Below are 19,595 nucleotides of genomic sequence, written 5' to 3' on the forward strand. Positions count from 1 at the left end.
GCGTTAACCTGCTTCATCTCAGTGCCCTGGGCGAGGGCCCCTGCGCTTTCTGGGCTGGCAAGGTGGGGCTGCGCTGCGCTCGGACGCCAGCCCAGGGCTTTGGGTTCCCTGCACTGCAGGAGAGGGGACAGCAGCGACGAGTCCAGGGCAGTGGGCCGCAGTGCCGGAGAGACCTGGGTGCTGGCCGAGGGTGGGGTGAGAGAGGCCGGAATCCTGCAGGGAAGGAGTACGGTCGCTGGGCGTGGCCTCGACCGCAGACCTCCGCAGCGCCGTGGAAGGGGGTCGCCAGGGGGCGCCCGCGCGGGCCGGGCACAGGAGCGCCATCACCTACTCGCCCGGAGGCCTCGGCGGGCAGCCCGTGGGGGGCGCCATCATTGGGACGGTCACCAGGAGCGCCCCGGCGGAAGGAGCTGGGCGGCGCAGTCGCTGCTCTCCCGGGATGGAGCCCTGGACGTCTGCCCCGTGCCGTGTCCACGCCCTTCTGCTTTTGTTACTGCTGCTCCTGCTGCTGCTGCAGAGACCCCCAGGTGAGCCCCGCCCTCCGCCCCCCGACGCGGGCTTGCGTCCGGCCGCCCCTCACCCTGTGTCCTTCTGCAGGGTGCTTGGGCACGGGCGATGCCTCAGGGAGAGTGTCTGCGGCTGCTGCCCAGGACGACCCCTGCGGGCCCCGAGCTCCCCGGCAGGCCCCGATCCCCCCGGCCGTGCCTGTGACTCCGATTCAGGGAGTACCCTGTGAGTACCGGGGTGTCCACGGGGGCGAGGAGAGTGCTGGGGGGTTTTCAGGCCTTTGGATCTATGCGGGCAGAAGAGCCTGGGGAAGAAGGGGCAGGAGGAGTGGGGGCAGAAGGTATATTTTATTTATTTGAAAGAGTTACACAGAGAGAGAAGGAGAGGCAGAGAGAGGTCCTCCATCTGCTGGTTCACACCCCAATTTGCTGCAGCAGCTGGAGCTGCACCCATCTGAAGCCAGGAGTCAGGAGCTTCCTCCAGGTCTCCCACGTGGGTGCAGGGCCCCAAGGACTTGAGCCATCTTCCACTGCTTTCCCAGGCCATAGCAGAGAGCTGGATCAGAAGTGGAGCAGCTGGGACTCAAACCGGTGTCCATATGGGATGCCGGCACTGCATGCAGCTGCTTTACCTGCTATGCCACAGCGCCGGCCCCAGGACTTTTCCTCTTCTCCTAGTGTTTACCCACTTGCTGTGGGCCACGGCCTGGTCCTAGTGTTTACCCACTTGCTGTGGGCCACGGCCTGGTCCTAGTGTTTACCCACTTGCTGTGGGCCACGGCCTGGTCCTAGTGTTTACCCACTTGCTGTGGGCCACGGCCTGGTCTGGCCTGTAGAGTCAGAGCTCCCCTGCTGGTGACATAGGGGCAGGAAAAGCAGAGGAGTGGGCTTCCTGTCCCTGGGCTGACTGTGGGGCCACTGGCCTCTCCCCTTGCTCCAGGCTCTGACCCAGTCTGCACCTGACCAGGGTCAGGGTCCAACTCCCATCACCCCTACCCCGGCAGCACAGTGGTCTGAGCCTTCGCCTAGGGGTCTCCGGGACAAGCAGGGAAGAGAGACCCTTGAGCTACGGTCTTTGACTGAAGGCCGTGTTGGAAACACTTATTGTCCCAAAGGCCAAAGCCAGGAGCCCAGAACTCAACCCAGGCCTCCCGTGGAGTGGTGGGGACCCAAGTGTGTGAGCCATCACCTGCTGCCCCCCAGGGTCGGTGCCCCTGACTTCACTGCCACAGGACTTCTCCCTGCACTGTCCCTGTTGAATCTCTCTTTCCCGTGTTTGCTCTGAAAATCCTGCTCCTGGCATCCTGACGTTGATTTCCCATCCCCAGTTGGCTTGCAGAACACCTAGGAGTGGGACTACTGGGATGTCCAGAGTACGTGTCTTCGTTAAAAGCTGTTTGCCTAACTGGCTCCAGCAAGTAAGGCTCCCACCAGCAGTGGGCGTGGGTCTGGGCAGTAATCTGCCCTTCCCCCACTTGGTGTCACAGAGTAGACCAGGCAGGTGGCATGGAGCAGAGCCTCACAGAAATTTAAATCTAGGGATGGGAGTGTGGCAACGGGCCAAGCAGCCACTCGCAATGCACGCACCCGCACACCCCATAGTGGAGTACCTACTTTGAGTGCCAGCTATTCTGCTTCTGTTCATTTATTTATTTTTTTTTTTTTTAGGATTTTATTTATTTATTTGAGAGGTAGAATTTCATACAGTGAGAGGGAGAGACAGAAAGAAAGGTCTTCCATCCACTGGTTCACTCCCCAAATGGCCACAATGGCTAGAGCTGGGCCTATTTAAAGCCAGGAGCCTGGAGCTTCCTCCGGGTCTCCCATGTGGATGCAGGGGCCCAAGTGCTTGGGCCATCTGACTGCCTTCCCAGGCCACAGCAGAGAGCTGGATCGAAAGAGGAGCAGCCGGGACTAGAACTGGTGTATTTATGGGATGCCAGCGCTTCAGGCAGAGAATTAACTTACTGTGCCACAACGCCAGCCCCTGCCCTGCTTCTGATTCAGCTTCCTGCTAGTGAGCCTGGGAGGCAGCGCATGATGGCCCAGGTACTTGGGTTCCTACCATCCACAAGGGAGACCCAGATGGAATTCCTGGCCCCTGGCTGTTAGGGGCTTTAGCAGGGTGAAGCAGTAAATGGAAGATCTTCTGATACATCTCCTGCATGCTCACTCTGCCTTTCAGATAAATAAAAATAAAGAATCTGTATCTCCCTGAGGACAGATAGGGTGAAGAAGCTCATGTGGCCACTGCCACTGGGGTCTCCTGCTCAGGCCACGCCTGCTCATGCACATCGCTCACCTTTCTCTTGCTGAGTCACCGGGGCCAGGAGAGGGGCCTGCCTTGCCTGAAGTAGGGACACTGAGGGTGGGTCTAGATGGAGACACAGATGAGGGGTCAGCAGGAGCCGAGGTTGCTGGGTGGATGAAGGCCCCACCGGGGGTCTCCAGCCTGGGCTGTGGGGCCAGGGAGAGGGATACCTGGGCAGTGTCGAGGTCTTTCTGGGCTCGGTGACCCCCGTCCACACATGCACAGCTGCTGAGCGGAGCAGGAGAGCTGTGGAGAGGTGGGGGGCCAGGCGGAGGACACGGGACAGACAGGGACTGAGCCCTCACTCGGCGCTTGTCTTCCTCCTCAGCCTGCGGCTTCTCTAAGGAGCGGGACCCCACCCTCAGAGACCCGGAGGCCATGGCTCGGCGCTGGCCGTGGATGGTCAGTGTGCGAGCCAATGGCATACACATTTGTGCCGGTACCCTCATTTCCTACCGGTGGGTGCTGACCGTGGCCCACTGCCTGACCGAGTGAGTGGGGGCCCAGGTAGGGTGGGGAGAGGCATTCGGAGCACCAGGGGCCCGGTCCCTCTGCTCAGCTGGTCCAGCGGCGGCAGCTGTGCCCTCTGCAGAGCCCACTGTCCCAGCCTCAGCCTCTCGCTGCCGGGAGCAAGTGGGGGCTGTGTCCCACAGAAACCTTCTGGGGGGCAGTCCTGGAAGCACTGCTGCCCGCCCTTTTGCTCCCTCCTCTGGCCCCTTGGTCCCATGCAGCAGCCCGCAGGCCGGCCACAGGGCCGCAGGAGCAGACCCTGCTGTTTCCTTCCAGCCCCGTGGCTTCCGCTGCCTCGTTCCCCTTTTCCTTCAGTCAAGTGATTGGCAGGCGTGTGAGCCAGCCCAACCTGGCACCAGGGCAGAGGGGTTGAGTGATTCCACTCAGGCTGACGACAGGTGCGCCTGGGGATCCGATCAGAGTGGGTGCCGGCCTGACGGGCGTGCCGGCCTCAGGGGCACACAGGAACGCCAGGGATGTGCTGAGAAAGGTGGTTTGGGAACCAGGCCATGTGCGATTCCTAAGGCCTCTGGCACCTGCCAAGGAGCAGCACAGGGGGCTGGCGAGAGTGCAGAGCTGGGAGCCGGGGGACACTGGCTTCGCAGCTCAGCCCTGCCACTCCCCAGCGGTGCAGCCCTGAGCAGGGCGTGTGCTTCTCTGTGCCCCAGGCTGTCTCAGTAAGCTGCTGTTGTACTCAGGGCCCTGGAGCAGTGGGTGCCTGCCTGGATGTGGTGGCCGGGGGCGGGGGGCAGCAGAGGGGCAAGGGGCAGGGCTGGAGCTGACAGCGGACGCCCCTGGGGCTCCCCAGGAGCAATGTTCACTACACAGTCAAGATGGGGAGCCCGTGGTTGGACCGGGAGGCGAACTCTACCTCCGAAGTCTCGGTGCTCCAAGTCATCGTGAACAGCAGGTTCCGAGCCCAGCGTTACTGGTCCTGGATCGGCCACGCCAATGACATTGGCCTCCTTGAGCTGCAGCAGGTGTCCCGGTATAGCAAGTACGTCTGGCCCATCTGCCTGCCCGGCCCGGACTTCACGGTGAAGGAACAGACCGTGTGCACTGTGACGGGCTGGGGGCTCTCCAAGGCTGATGGTGAGTCCCAGCCTCCCAGCCTGGGGCGTCCCAGCCTGGGGCGGGTGCTGTGAGAGGGGCCGGGGCCCCCACAGGCAGGCAGTGCTGATGCTCCTGTCACACTCATCCCTGGAGTCCCCTTCCCTCAAGGGTCTCAGCAGTGAACACATCCAGGCCACCTGGGCCTCGGGGACCCTGATTGCCTTGGCTCCCCTCCCCACCCCCAACTCCCCTGGCCCAGGCCAAGGTGTCTAAGCAGAACTGCCTCAAAGGCAGAGAGGGTGAGAGTAATGCCGGTCACCCCGCACCTGGAGCCAAGCCAAGCCAGGGGAGCAGGTCTGCGTCTGTGTGATGCCCCCGGCAGACCCGGTGGTGGGAGTCACGCAGGGCATCCTGGGGTCCTCGACTCCCTCGGGGGTCCTCAGTCTCCTGCCATTGCAGTTCAGGAACAGGCCCATCCAGGGCTCTGCTTCCTGCTGGGCCTTGGAATGCCCACCTCCTTCAGGGAACACCCTGGGAGGAATGGGGGTGACGGTGCCATCTCCTGGGAGTAGCCAGGAGTGGTCAGGAGTCACTGTCTCCCAGGAGCTCAGGCTAGTGACAGAGACCCTTGGGGTAGGGCAGGGGTAGGGCCCACACCTGGCTCCATGGAGGGGGTTCTGGGAGAGGTGGGGTGCGGGGAGGCCTTTTCAGAGGGCTTGAAGAACAGGAGGGATGAGGCCTGAGGGAGGCTGGCCAGGCACTGAGAGGGATGCCGAAGGGGTGTGGGGAGATGTGGGGGACCCAGTGGGCTGGACTCTGCAGGAGGGGAGACCAGGTCCAGGAAAGCCAGGCTGTGGGGGCAGTGCCCAAGGAGGGCTCTATGCTGCTGGTGACACGTCCAAGAGGCTGGTGAGGGGCTGGGGGCAGGGGACAAGGCTGCTGACAGGACAGTGGCGGTGGGCGGCGGTGAGGCCAGGCCTGAGCAGGAGCCCCTGTCTCACAGGCACGTGGCCCCAGTTCCGGACCATTCAGGAGAAGGAAGTCACCGTCCTGAGCACCAAGGACTGTGACAGCTTCTACCACAAGTTCTCCAGGACGCCCAAGCTGGTTCGGATCGTCAACCCCCAGATGCTGTGTGCAGAGGACACCAGCAGGGAGGAGTTCTGCTACGTGAGTGCTCGCCCTGCTCACCCTCCTCCAACGGCACCTGGCAGGTGGGGCTGGGCGGTGGGCACTGAAGACGTGGGAGACGGAGCAGCCCTGGGTCTGGAGCACCTCTCAGCCGTGAGGACCCTAGGGGACCCTGGGGAGGATCTGGTGTGGGGGGTGCCTCGGGCTGAGTCCCCTCCCCGACAGGCCTCACCTGGGCTCTGACCCCTTGTATCTCCAACGGGTCCCCGCAGGAGGAAACTGGCGAGCCCTTGGTCTGCCTTTCGGGGGGTGCATGGTACCTGCTGGGGATGGCGAGCTGGGGTGCAGGCTGTGAGAAGAGACAGGCCCCGCCCATCTACATGCAAGTCTCCTCATACCATCAGTGGATCTGGGACACCCTCAACAACCTGCAGCCCCAGGGCCCGCCAGCCCCCTCCAGGGCCCTGCTCCTGGCCCTGGTGCTACCCCTTGGGCTCCTCACTGCTGTGTGACACTCTGCATGCTGTCCCTGGGCACGCCCCCCCCCCAGGCCCCTCCTTGCCCTCTGCCCGGGGTGCTGCAGGTGCAGCTCTCAGAGCCCTGTGGGTCAGGGCGGAAACTAGGCACTCAATTAAATGCTTCCCTTTCTCACGCCTCACTTCTTCCCCAGGCCTGGGAGGCCTGCGCTGTCTGGGTCTGCTGTAGGGGGGAGGCAAGTGATCTGGATGGTGAGGGTGTGGGGGACTGCTGAAGAGTGCAGGGCCCCTGGCTGGCGCCGCAGCTCAGTAGGCTAATCCTCTACCTGCAGCACCGGCATACCGGGTTCTAGTCCTGGTCAGGGCACCAGATTCTGTCCCAGTTGCCCCTCTTCCAGGCCAGCTCTCTGCTGTGGCCCAGGAGTGCAGTGGAGGATGGCCTGGGTGCTTGGGCCCTGCACCCGCGTGGGAGACCTGGAGAGGCACCTGGCTCCTGGCTTTGGATCAGCGCGGTGCGCCGGCCGTGGCAGCCATTGGAGGGTGAACCAATGGCAAAAGGAAGACCTTTCTCTCTCTCTCTCTCTCTTTCTCTCTCTCTCTCACTGTCCACTCTGCCTGTCAAAAAAAAAAAAAAAATGCAGGGCCCCTAAGATCTATGTCCATGAAAAGACTCGGGTTGGCTACTGTGGGACAGCGGGACATTGGGGTCAGATGATGGAGGGTCTGGAAAGTACTGCCAGGATGCAACCTGAGGCTGGGGCGGAGTGAAGCTCTGACTGCCTGGGAGGGGAGTAGGAGTCAGGCTGTCCTGGACTTTGGCTACCTCCTGGCCAGGGGCTGGGACACACCTCCTGTTACTCCGAAGAGCTGTAAGGCACCTTGACCCTCTAGTTTTGCTCTTGCCTGGAGCCCAGGGCAGGTGCCCACTGAGGCCAGGCAGGATCCCTGCTGTCAGCAGCCACACCAGCCCACCAAGGGTTAGTGGAGGCCACAGGGCAGGGGGCTGGAGGTGGATGGAGCCCAGGACTGGACTGCCCCTCCATTGTCTTGTGTGACCCTAAGTGGCCCCTGCCCCTCTGGACATGCGCTGTCTCTGTCTGGCCACACAGGAGGGTTTGAGCCTGAATGGGTAGAGTGGCTGTGGTATGAGAAGCCCACAGGCGGGACTTAGTGGGCAGAGGTGCTGGAGAACCAGCTGCTTCCGTGGGCAACCTTGTGTGTCTTGGCCTCTCAGATCCTCTGCTCCTTTTCACGTCAGCCTGGGCATCCGTCCCTGTGTTGTGATCTGGGTCCAGGCCAGGCACCCGTGTGACTCGGTTCTGAGTTCCCAGCCCTGGGCACAAAGGCACAAAGGCACAAAGGCCTGGGGCAGCCGAGGGAGCAGCAGGCAGCTGTCCTCCATAGGCCTGAGGTCTGCCTCAGGGGAGCCAGGGGCTGCGGCTGCTTCTGTCTCGGGTTCACCTAATTCATGCTGGGAGATGAGCCAGGGAGGGAACGTCATCGCTCGGCCGCCTACCGCATCAACACCCCAGGGACTGTGTGTGTGTGTGTGAGTGTGTGTATGTACGTATGTCAGTGTGTATGTGAGAGTGCGTGTGTGAATACACCTGTGTGTTTCTGTGTCACTATGTGAGTGTATGTGACTGTGAGTACATGTGTGTGATTGTGTGAAAGTGTGTATATGTAACATGCACGTGTGTATGTATGTGTGGTTATGTAAGGGCACCTGTGTGTGTGTGTGTGTGTGTGTATGAGAGTGAGTGAAGGCCCTCCCCTCCCCTGCACTCAGGGCTGTGTCCCAGCAGGCTCCTGGCCGCCTCTCCTCCTCTGAGCACCTCTGTGACGTTCTGCTCCAGGCCTTCTGGAAGCGCCTCTCAGCATCTCCTCTCTACTAGCATTCAGGCCCCGCTGACGTTGGGGCCTTTGGCTTTGGCTGGAAGAAGCTCCTTGCAGGTGGTGGGCAGGGAGTGGGCAGAAGGGAGCTGTACGCTGTTTTATTCAGCAGGTGGAAGGCTGGTGGAACCCACTCCCTGCCGTGAGCCCAGCAGGCGTCGAAAGGGCTACCAGCACAGCTGCGGGTCCCCGTGGCTTCTCAGATATCCCCGATGCACCCCAGCAGCCAGGGGTCTCTTCCCTGCTCTTTTCCCTGCTGCCTCAGGTCCACCCGTCTCAGCCCTCTGCTCACTCCTCTGGTCTGGAACCCTTTTCCGCCCCCTGCCAAGAGTAGGGCAGTCTCCCGCCCCTCACAGCGGCTGCCTGGCCCAATCTGAGCCCTCCTGCTCTCCCAGTGTCCCCCTCTTCCCACTTCCCTCTCTCCCTCTTCACAGCTAGGCTGAGGGCGGCCTCACCCCCACCGTTCAATTCAGAATCCCACACAGCCACGGCCACTGCTGTCCTTTGAGGAGTGGGTGGGGCCGAGGCACACGTGGGCAGGGAGCGCAGTGTGCGGCTGCTCTGCATCTGCAGGGTGGCCCAGGCCACCTGTGCTGAGCACAGTGCCCACAGGGAGGGCATAGGAGCAGTGGGATCCAGCAGGCACCTGCTGGCTGTGGGCCTCTGCTTTCCCCTCTGGCCACCGCCCTCGGTTCTCGCATGAGCTGAGTCCAAGTCCCCGGACTCGAGCTCCAGGGCCTGCGAGCCCCAGCTGCTGCCTGCAGGGCGTGCTCCTCATTTCTCCCCTTTCTTCTTCTTGGCCTCATTCTTCTCGTCCTCTTCTACCTTGATGGCCACTGTGTCCACACTGTCCTCTTTCTTCTTCTTCTTTTTCTCCTCTGTGGGGAGGGGAAGAGGCCGTGAGACCAGGGCCCAGCAGCCTCCAGGGGCCTGCCCTTTCCTGCCCAGGTCCCGCCTGCCTGTCCCACTGAGAGTGGACTCCTGTTGTGTTATCCTCACTCCGATCAATCCCTGAGCTCTGGTCTCCTGGGCCTGGGCAGCTCCCCTCTCTGAGCCTGAGAGCAGGCTGACTGCAGGCAGCAGGGCCAAGGAAACTGGCTGGCTCGGCAGCGCGGAGAGTGGCTGGGGCTGGCCAGGGTCTGCTCACCTCCCGGGATCTCCGTGAGCTCATTGAGGGGTGGCACGGTCTCCAGCTTGTCTGTGTACATCTTGGCTGCCTTCCGCTGCAGGTACCGGGCTTCGATCTCCTTCCGGGTCCGTGGCACACGGCAGTTGAAGACACAGCACAGGGTGATAACTGGAGGGACGATTGGGCAGGCTTGGTCTCTGGGAAGCAGTCTGGGCAGGCCTCGGACATTGGAGAGATGACACCCAAACTTCTGGCCTACCTCCATCCTCTTCTGAGTGCCCCCCCCACCCCCCGTGGATCCTTGGGTCTGGGGTCCCAGGTAGCTTCTGGAGCAGGGTTGACTTCATGCATAGGTGCTGAATGCAGACAGGTTTGTGCTTGGTTTAATGCTCTGCTGCCAGCTTTTACAACTGCTTAATGCTTACACAAGGGGCCTTGTGTTCTCATCTTGCCCTGGCCCTGTGAGCCGTGCAGCCAGCCCCAGTCCTCAGGGTCTTTTTGACTGGGGTGGGGGTCCAGCAGGGGAGGCCCCGGGCTGCATCCTGACTCGTGCTGGAGCTCCCTAGAGGCTTCTGGGTTGCTCCCAGGGCATCCACGTTTTTCCTCCCCAGGCTCCAGAGAGCTGGGCCCGGGCTGGCTCAGACACTCACGGACGTGACTGTCCCCAGCCTCCCCGAGGATTCCTGCCGGCCTGGGAGGGAGCCTGCTGTGACAGGGCCCAGACCCGGCCCGGGGCGTTCCCCTCACGGAGTTATTCCCGCGGTGGGTTTCCGGCCAAGGGCTGCTGCGCCCACGCCAGTTGGGCCGAGGCGTGGAGTTGGCCTGTCCTCTGATGGGCAGGGCAGGGCTGCCAGGACCTGGCTGGCCCGGGGTTTACTTTTCTAAGGCCCCCACAGTCTGACCACCTTGACCCCAGCCCCAGGGGAAGGGACGGAGCTGCTTCCTATAATAAATCAGATGACATAGCTTCCTGGCAGCCTCCCCGGGGCAGACGGGAGCGGGCAGGACAAACGGGCTATTTTGGGGAGGACGGGTCAGACCTGTGTAGCCTGGGCTGTAGCGCCCTCTGAGTTCATCTGGTGCAGCCAGGGCAGTACTCCTTCAGATAAATACCAGGGTCCTTCCGAGAGCTCACAGAACATAAAATAAAAAGCTCAGTTTATTTTGGTGCCAAAAAAAAAAAAAATCAAAATCCATGCTTATGAAGGATTATGGGGAAATGAGTATTATTATAAAAAGATGCATGGATTTCAAAAAATTTTTGCACCAAAATAAACATCTGGTAGCTTCATTTCACATCAATTTTTTTTTTTTTTTTTTGACAGGCAGAGTGGACAGTGAGAGAGAGAGACAGAGAGAAAGGTCTTCCTTTGCCGTTGGTTTACCCTCCAATGGCCGCCGCGGCCGGCGCGCTGCGGCCGGCGCACCGCGCTGATCCGATGGCAGGAGCCAGGAGCCAGGTGCTTATCCTGGTCTCCCATGGGGTGCAGGGCCCAAGCACCTGGGCCATCCTCCACTGCACTCCCTGGCCACAGCAGAGGGCTGGCCTGGAAGAGGGGCAACCGGGACAGAATCCGGCGCCCCGACCGGGACTAGAACCCGGTGTGCCGGCGCCGCTAGGCGGAGGATTAGCCTAGTGAGCCGCGGCGCCGGCCCCCACATCAATTTTTGAAGTCTTATACTGTGGTCCTGTTTGGTCTCACCCAGGCCCTCAGGAGAAAGAGAGGGAGTGAGTGGGCTGGCCCCCACGCCAGAGCCGGGAACAGGACTGGGCTTCCGAGGGGAGGATTGGGAGTGCACCCGGTGTACACCGGTCTGGGTGTACGTGCATGCCTTTCTTACCCCAAAGGCTGGACTCTGGTCTCCTCCAGACCCCTGTGTGTGTGCCTGAGACCCAAGACTGGCCCCTGACCTTTACCCTGCTGGCTTGGGGCGCCTCCCCTAGCCCCTTCCCACACCCCAACACGCACCAGACATCTCCTCAGGACCGTGCCCATCCAGGCTGCATGGAGGCTGAAGCTTCAACGGGAGCCTGCGGGCAGCTGCGGGCGGTGAGGGCCGGGCTCAACCCCACTGTCCCTCCAGCACTGCCCCTCCCAGCCTGCCTGCTTGCTGCTCTTGAGTTCCGGGACCCAGGCGGGGGCTTGGGACATGGGATCCTGGGCTGAAGGAGGCCCCCAGGGGCAGCCTTGCAGCCCAGCCCCTTTGCCTGTGGGTTCTGGGCAATCAGCGCCACCACAGAGGCCCAGGCAGACTGGGATGCAGCAGCCGTGTGCTGTCCCGGGAGACGGGCTGTGCAACGGGAGGTGAGCGGTGGGCCGCGGTCCTTGAGGGGATGTCCGGGTGCCTCCTGGGGTGTGCAGCTGTGCAGCCGTCTGCTCAGGCCGTGGGCACCTCCTCCTCGGTTTCCGGTCAAGCAGAGCCCGGCAGAGGCGCCACAGTAACTCCTGCCTCCTGGGGAGCCCCAGGGCTGCTCTTCGAGCTGCGCCCTGCACTGCTGCTGTGGCCCCTGAAGGGCCGCGGCCTCAGCCAGCCCCGGCTCTGGGTGCTGCCTGCTGTCTCCCTCCCAGGGCACCTGTGGGAGCGGCCTCCACTAGGGCGCCACACTGCTTCTGGGCCTCTGCTCAGAACAGAATGCAGCCTCCCGCTCACATGGACTGGGGGGTTATTTTCCCTTCCCGGGGGGCACTTCTGGTGGCAGGAGAAGCACATGCAAGTCAGATGTCACACATGTGGCTTGGGGCCCTCACATCTGGACTGGCCCTTTGTGGGGGCCGCCCTGCCCTACAGGAAGGCTCCAGCCAGAACCTCGGCACGTTAGCCCCCAGGAACTGCCTGCTGGGGGTTACCTGGGACCATGTGTGGAGTGGGTAGCCCCAGCCTCTGCTCATACCGAACCCCTGCCGGCCTTGCCTTTCCCGGCTGTAGTGGAGAGGCCCGCTCCAGGAAGCCTCCATGGGGAGTGGGTTTCTTCTCAACTCACGGCCCGCATCCCCATCCTCCACCCCTGCCCGTGGGAACCTCTGCCACGCATTCCACGTGACTTCTGGCCCCTTCTCGGGCTCAGACTCCCACAGTGTCAGGGAGGAAGAGTGGGGGTGGGGGGAGGGGACTGAGCTCATTTCTGCTGTGACTTTGCACGCAGAAGACCCCAGCAGAGGAACCGACCTCCTGCTTTTAATTGAGACGGCCGTGAGTCATTCCCGGGGAAATGGCGTCCGACGAGGCTGGGTTCGAAGCCCGGGAGCCACATCTGCCGGGCATCTGGGGCCTCTCGGGTGGAGGGCGGCCTTTCTGGGGCCTTGGGCGTGGGCTCTGTAAGCTGGCTCGACTGCAGGAAAAGCATCAGGAGGCCAGGCACGAAGGGGAAAATGACACGTCCTCCTCCTCCTCCTGAGTCCCCTGTAATTACCATAATTGCCCTGTGGCTGCCTCCCCAGGCCCGGCAGAATACTTTGGGTCACCACTGTCCCATCAGCTCTCCGTGGGGACTTTGTGTGGACCAGGAAGTGCCAGAAACCACCGTGGGCCTCCTGCGGGTGCCTGGCCAGCTCGCGCTGCCCGGAATCGCCGCTGGGAGCCCGCGGGGGGTGCTGTGCGCCCGCTGCGCTGGGGCGGAGAAGGCAGGGGCAGCTACTCACTGATGGACAACACGAAGAGGGAAAAGATGCCCACCACGTGCCACAGGCGCATGTCCCAGAACACCACTGTCTCCTTGGTCAGCGGGGGTGGCTTGGGCTTGGGCGGAGCCGTGCTGGGCTGTGGGGCAGGAGAGAGGGGGGTGAGCAAGGAGGCAGAGGCCAGTGGGCTGGGACTGGGCCAAGGGGGACCCAGGTCTCAGCCAAGCATCTCTGCATCTCCTCTAATCAAGTGTCCTAGACATTCACAGCCAACACCCTAGACTTCGGAAAGTTCCAGATTTAGAACGAGAGGACCGAGCAGGGCCCCAGACCACAGAGCTGGGGACTGGGACTGGGCATGTGGCTGATGCTTGGGGAAGCCAAGTCTGGATGACCAGTCCCAGCCAGGCTCAGGGCCTCCCACTCCAGCCCCGGGCCCCATGCAGGTAGATGGGGTCTCAGGACCAAGGCCAGAGGCACAGGCAGCCCAGGACCACACTGGGACTGGCTTTGTTCCTTTGGCTCCCCAGTGGGGTCTGGGAGTGGAGGTAGGAGTCAGGGCCCCAGAGCCCCTCCAGTCAGTGAAGACCTCCCCTGGGTAACCTCGCACAGTGGTCTGCGCTACTGGGAGTCACAGTCATCAGGTCAGGACAGAACTAGATAAATTGCCTGCAGTGCAGCAGCGACACCTGGAGGCCAAAACATAGAAGTGCTCTGCTGTGAACCTGAGCGGGGCACTGCCGGCTCCCTGCTCTGCAGGACTCAGGGTACATGACCCTGCCCCAGCGTCCAGGCGGCACAGATCTGCCCCATGTATGAGGGGGCCTGGTCTTGCCCTGGGCTTCTAGGAGAGACTCAGGGTAGGAGACGACACTATCCTGTCCTAGGCCTCCAGGGGACATGGTCATACCCCAAGATAAAAGAGGACATGGCTCTTCCCTGTTGTTTTAGTGGCCTTGTCCTGAGGGGACACTGCCTGCCCTGTGGAATCTGAGCAGGACCTGTGCCTGACCAGAGAGGAACATGACCTTGTCTGTTGCAAGTTTGGCTGTGGGGAGGGAGGGGTTAAACACCCAGAGCAAGAGAGGGGCGTGACCTCTGCAAGGCCTTGTCCCTGGCTCACTTAAGGGGGGGGGGGACATGAAGGAGTCCCTCTGGCTGTCCTGGAAACAGACACGACCTCTACCTCAACACCCCTACCCGCCATGATGCTTCACCCTGGTCCTTAAACACAGACTGGGCCCCTTCCTAAGCCACCTGACGACCACCACCCTCCAGCGTGGGGGGGGCACTCGCAGGGGGCCAGCAGTGTGCACTGCTGTGGGTACAGGGTTCCCTGGCGGAGCTGCGGCAGGACCTCAGTTTCTCCACCTATGAGAGGAATGGGTCATTCCAGAAGCCTCGGGGGGGTTGTCTGCACCCCACCTGATGGGGACACTGACAAGAAGGCTCCTGTCCTCAGCATGTGTTCACGTGGGGAACACATGGGTCAGGCACGCATGTGTGGGGCTGGGTACATTTTGTGTGTACAGGGCCCACAGTTGGAGTCTTGGACCAGAGGCAAGTTCTCCCATTCTGAGCTCACATCCCCTGGGGGAGAAGAATCCCTGGCTCACAACGGACTTGACCCCTGTCCCAGCCTTCTGCCTGCGCCCAGGCCAGCTCCAGTCTGCACCCGAGGCCTCCAGGCAGCTCCACGGGGCTCCAGCCAGCCTGTCTACACTTACAGGGACACTGGAGCTGACACCTGATTCTGCCCCTGCCTCCTGGACACGCCCCCTGGTCAGCAGCAGCAGGAACAGGCTTCACTGGGGTGCGGGGGCCTGTCCCCATGCCCTCCTCAGGCCCCCCTCGGTCCAGGGCTGTGTCACTCTGTCCCCATGACTCTGTCCTTTCTCTCCCCTCCCGTCCCCTGGACCCACCCCTTCCCTCGAGGGCTCTCCAGGGCACCTCTGCCTGCCCCTGTGTTTCTGTTATCTTGCTTACTCTGTCCCCACATCTCCCTGCCTCTGGCTCTTGGGCCTTCTCCCTCTGCCTTTGCACCCCAGATCTGATGGCCACCTCTTCTCAGGCTCAGTGGGAGTGGGGTGCAGAGGCGGCGGGGCGGCTGCAGATGGCCTACCCTGGCCCTTCCTGACCACCCAGCTCCTCCCGGCTCTCCTCCCCCTTCCCCTTCGTTCCCCCCTTTCCAGACCAGATCTCATCACCAGGGGCACCTGCTCCAAAACCTTCCACTGATTTCCGAGATCACCAGGCGCAGGTCAGCCCCCACTCCCTGGGCCCCGCCCCTCCCATGCCTTCTTGGTCCCAGGGCTGCACCTGGCCGCTCCCTTAAAGGCTCCTCATTCTGCTGCGGCCAACCGGACTTGGGGTGCTCTGACCTCTTTCCCAAGGCTATGCCCCTCCCCTCAGGCGGGGTCTGGGGATGTCAGGAGCAGAGGCTGCTTCCCAGGGTCACAGTCTACACACACCCCTCCCCCCTTAGACTAGAGGTCAAGGAAGCCAGGGGCCACCATGAAAGGAAAGCCTGCAGCAAGGGGAGTATGTCCCCAATTAGACTGGGAACCCCCAGGTGAGGGTGGGTCTCTCCCTCGAGAAATTAGGGTCCCTGGGAGTGGGGGCCAAATGTCCTGGCAGGGTGACACAGGGCTCCAGGAAGGGATAAAGCCAGCGCGCACCCCCAGCCCCCGGCCCCGCGTCGCCAGCCTCACCTCCACCAGCTGCCCGGCGACCCCCGCGAGGCAAACCCCGAGCGCGGCCGCGGCGCCGCCCAGCCCCCAGAGGGGCCCCGCGCCGGGCGGTAGCCGCGCCATCTTCGCGGCGCTCCCGCAGCTGTGGCCGAGGGGACCCGGGCTGCTCCTGCCAGGCAGGTGGCTCTCGGTGACGGTGACGGCGGCGGCGAGCTCCGGGCGCGGGCTGGCGAGCAGGCGGGCATCATTTATTCATCGTGGGTGTCGGGTTCCTGTGCCGCCCGCCCCCACCCTCCCAGCAGGATGGGGGCCCGCCGCGTGCAGGGAGAGCTGGCTGCAGACCCCCGGGGTGCCAGGAGCAGAGCTGGGGGTCTGGTCGTCAGTCAACAGGGCCCCCTCCCTTCCCCACTGGGGCCTCACTTCCCTGGAGCAGGGGAGGGGCTGGCCTCTGCCGGTCTCCCAGGCCCTTCCCATTCTGAAGTCTTTGAAAAATGGACTGGACTTGGGGGGCGGACAGAGTGCACAGGTTGCCATGGCGACAGGCGCTCAGGGATGTCCTGGGCCTTCTGGCCTGGCTTCCTGCCCAGAGGCAGCTCTGGTCACTCTGGACACCAGAGCTGCGGGAGGTGGGGTGGGGGTGGGGGAGCAGGGCTTGGTGCAGCCAGAGATGCCAGCTGCAGGGGCTGTGGAAGGTTCCTGAAGGAACCAGCATCCTGTGCCCCACAGGACAGGGTAGGCTGGGACTTGACTCAGGTCAGCCTGAGCAGGGGCCCTGGCCGCTCCCTGAAGCTGACCCAAGCTGAGCCGTGGTGACCTAGGGTGCAGAGGGTCCAGGGTGAGGAGCTGGAGCTGGGAGGGGAGTGGGGAGACTCCCCGGTTCACTCCCGCCTCTCCTTCCTTGTCATCACTCATCTGCCCACCGGGTGCAGGGAGAGGCAGCCTGGCATCTGCATCACCAGGGACAGCTGGGGAGACCTGCCCGGGGGGAGCCACCTGGTCCCCCCCCCAGCAAGAGTAGCCCCTGGAACTGGGGACCCTCAGGGGCCAGGGCCGCTAAGCGCTCTGGCCTGGAGGAGCCATAGATAGCAAGAAGCAAGGCAGACGGCAGCAGGGAGCAGAGGGCCTGCTGCAGACAGCTTCGAGCCTGGGCAGGACGGGGCTGGGGTGGGGCAGCAGGCAGGACAGCTGCTGGCCCAGTGTGGCTGGCCCCGGGGACCCACTGAGGAACCCTCACCGGGGGCTGGCCGCCCCAACCCCCACCCTCCACCCCCAGGCAAGCAAACAGCAGCTCCACTAAAGCCCAGCGCACTCCCACAGCTTTGCGCCCTCACTCCCTGAGCCCACCAGCCACAGGCCAGGCGAGGGAAAAAAATTTACCCTGAGCAGCAGCAAGGTCACCGTAGGACATGGGGCCAGAGAGGCCAGACTGCACAAACCATTGCTCCTCTCTGCCTCTGTCTCCTGACTGCAGGACAGGGCGGCACAGAGCACCCACAGTGCTGCAGGGATGGACCTGGGGTACCAGCTCTCCTTCCCGGCTCCCTGGGCTCCCATTGGAGGCTGAGGCAGGGGGAGGGGTGTGTTTGTGTTCTGTAGAGTTCATTGTTTCTCTCTCTCTCTCTCTCTCTCTCTTTCTCTCTCTCTCGTCTCTTTTAAGATTTATTTATTTATTTGAAAATCAGAGTTACACAGAGAGAGAAGGAGAGGCAGAGAGAGATGAGGTCTTCCATCTGCTGGTTCACTCCCCAATTGGCTGCAACTGCTGTGCTGATCCGAAGCCAGGAGCCAGGAATCAGGAGCAGTTCCAGGTCTCCCACGTGGGTACAGGGGCCCAAGGACCTGGGCCATCTTCTACTGCTTTCCCAGGCCATAGCAGAGAGCTGGATAGGAAGTGGAGCAGCCGGGACTCGAACTGGTGTCTGTATGGGATGCTGGCACTGCAGGCGGTGGCTTTACCCGCTATGCCACAGTGCTGGCCCCATAGAGTTCATTGTCTTTTTCACCCATCAACCACATGGGAGACTGGGAAGAAGCTCCTGGCCCCTGGCTTTGGTCTGGCCATTTGGGGTGTGCACCAGCGGATGGAAGGGCTCTTTCTCTATCTCTCACTCTCTCTGTAACTCTGTCTTTCAAGTAAATGGAATAAATCTTAAAAAAAAAAAAAAAGGAAGTTTAATGATTTAAATTCCCTTTTCATTGTCTGATGACGGTAAAGTTCGGCTGAAGCAAAAATCAATGCTGTCATTCAAAACTCACAGCGTGAAGAAAATGTACTTCAGCTTTCACACGATATCTCTCGGCGATGGGTAGGCTCATGTTTTATAACTTCTGAAGTTGTTAAGGCTTAAAGCGGCTCTCAAGTTCTGGAACAAGACGGGTTCTGTGAATGCCTGCCCACCCCCCTGCGCCCCAATCCCTTACCTGTGGAGAAGCCCCCAGGCACACGGGCAGGCTGGCATTGAGAGCAGTACAGATGCAGCCAGGAGTGGGGGTGGTGTAGGCCGCCTGCCCATCACAAGCCTGCTGTTAAATGTGGCATTGCTATGAGTATGGTTGTCTCTGTTGTTAAATGCACTGTAGTATTACACTCTGTAAAAACCAAACAACCCGTGGGCAGGTGGTTTACTGGTTAAACCACAATTGGTGCCCACACCCAGTACCTGGGTTCAAGTCCCAGCTCTGCTCCAATTCTAGCCTCTTGATAATGCAAACACTGGGAGGCAGGATTGACAGCTTGAGCACTTGGGTCCCTGCCACCAACATGGGAGATTCGGTTCCTGGCTCTGTCCTGGTCATGGCAGACATCTGAGGAGTGAACCAGTGAATGGGAGTGCTCTGGGTCAGTCTGTCTCACTGTCTGCCTGTCTCTCTTTCTGCATTTCTTATTACTATATTAAATAAATAAGCAAAATGTAAGGGACTGGCATTGTGGTACAGCTGGTTAAGCTGCCCACCTGCAATGCCATCATCCAAAAGGGTTGTAGTTCGAGTCCCATCTGCTCTTCTTTTGATCCAGCTCGCTGCTAATGTGCCTGGGAAAGCAGCGGAAGATGGTCCAAGTATTGGTTTTCTGCTACCCATGTGAGATACCCGGATGGAGCTCCTGGCTCCTGGCTTCAGCTTGGCCCAGCCCTGGCCGTTGTGGCCATTTGGGGAATGAACCAGCAGAGGAAAGATCTCTGCTTCCCTCTCTCTGTGTAACTCTGCCTTTCAAACAAATAAATAAATCCTTAAAAAATAAAGTTAAAGATTTTTATTTTATTTATTTTAGCGCTAGGCAAGGGTGGGGGTGGGAGAGGAAGAAACAGCAGGGACCTGAGTACTTCGGCCATCACCTGCAGCCTCCCAGGGTGCATGTTAGCGGGAAAGTGGATCAGAAATGGAGGGGCTGGGACTTGAACCCGGGCACTCTGATATGGGATGCAGACTCCCCAAGCAGCATCTTAACCACCTGCCAAACATCTGTCCCCAAACACACTGGAAGTTTTAGAAGAACAGAACAATACTTCACTCACTTGACGCCTGGTTCCTGCACCTGGGTCTCCATCCCCAGTACTGAGCACCACGTTGAAACAAGCATGGCTGTAACTTCCTCTCCTGTTGGCTGGTGTGGACTTGAAGCCCCGGGAGGAGGTGGCCCTCAGGTCACAGGGGGACCAGGGTCTCCAGCTCAGTGTTCTGAGCTGTCCAGTACTGCTTCTTGGGGGGGTCCCCACACCCCCGCACCCTGCTCCCAGCTGAGTTCATTGGGTCTAGGGTGGGGGAGCGTGGCTCCCCGGAAGGCAGTGTTCCCTCCATGGGGGACGTGGGTGCTGGCCTGCACAACCCTGTTTGTCCCTCCCTCCTCTGCTATTTTTAGCTCAGTGGGTTTCCTGTGGGGACCAGTGCAGCCTCCAGGGCCTTGGGGTTGGAGGCTATGGGGAGGCCATGAGCAGCAGCCACGGGAGCCCATGGACACTTCTCTCCTGGGGCACCAGGGAAGCTGGGGGCAAACCGTGGAGAAGCCCCCAGGCACACGGGCAGGCTGGCATTGAGAGCAGTACAGATGCAGCCAGGAGTGGGGGTGGGGGCTGCACAGTCTGAGCCTGTGACACAGTGCCTGGGGCCTGCTGGGAGCGGCCGTCCCTGAACTTCTTGGCCCTAGGCCTGGCCTAGAATAGCTCTGGGGCCGAGCCAGGGTTGGGTCAGAACTGAGTGTTTGTGTACCAAGGCACTGGTGGACATGAGAGTGTGTGGGCACCCTGCACGAGGCTCTGTGCCTGGCTATTGTGTCCCC

At 61.4% G+C, this 19,595-nt stretch overlaps 2 protein-coding genes across 5 annotated transcripts; one reads left to right on the forward strand and one right to left on the reverse strand.

Annotated features, from left to right (window-relative positions):
- Positions 1 to 207: 207 nt before the first annotated feature.
- Positions 208 to 6,162, forward strand: LOC100349241 (serine protease 50). Its single transcript, XM_051852713.3, has 6 exons — positions 208 to 527; positions 598 to 732; positions 3,146 to 3,308; positions 4,136 to 4,419; positions 5,384 to 5,550; positions 5,784 to 6,162. The coding sequence occupies exons 1-6, from the start codon at positions 440 to 442 to the stop codon at positions 6,021 to 6,023; spliced, it is 1,077 nt and encodes a 358-aa protein (XP_051708673.2). The 5' UTR covers positions 208 to 439; the 3' UTR covers positions 6,024 to 6,162.
- Positions 6,163 to 7,965: 1,803 nt separating this feature from the next.
- On the reverse strand, positions 7,966 to 17,906 carry TMIE (transmembrane inner ear). 4 transcript variants are annotated; one of them, XM_089305566.1, is made up of 4 exons: positions 17,741 to 17,906; positions 12,651 to 12,768; positions 9,028 to 9,177; positions 7,966 to 8,758 (listed from the first exon to the last, which is right to left on the reverse strand). In XM_089305566.1, exons 2-4 carry the CDS (start codon positions 12,700 to 12,702, stop codon positions 8,655 to 8,657), a joined length of 306 nt encoding a protein of 101 aa, XP_089161692.1. In that variant the 5' UTR covers positions 12,703 to 12,768; positions 17,741 to 17,906; the 3' UTR covers positions 7,966 to 8,654. The 4 variants fall into 4 exon arrangements, 3 of the variants coding, with proteins under 3 accessions (XP_089161692.1, XP_089161691.1, XP_002713361.3); XM_089305565.1 differs by lacking the exon at positions 17,741 to 17,906 and adding an exon at positions 17,576 to 17,718; XM_002713315.6 differs by lacking the exon at positions 17,741 to 17,906 and adding an exon at positions 15,341 to 15,911.
- Between the last annotated feature and the right edge of the window lie 1,689 nt (positions 17,907 to 19,595).

The sequence above is a fragment of the Oryctolagus cuniculus genome, chromosome 10 (genome assembly GCF_051225735.1).
Source record: "Oryctolagus cuniculus isolate XC-2025 breed Fujian yellow rabbit chromosome 10, ASM5122573v1, whole genome shotgun sequence".
Taxonomy (NCBI): domain Eukaryota; kingdom Metazoa; phylum Chordata; class Mammalia; order Lagomorpha; family Leporidae; genus Oryctolagus; species Oryctolagus cuniculus.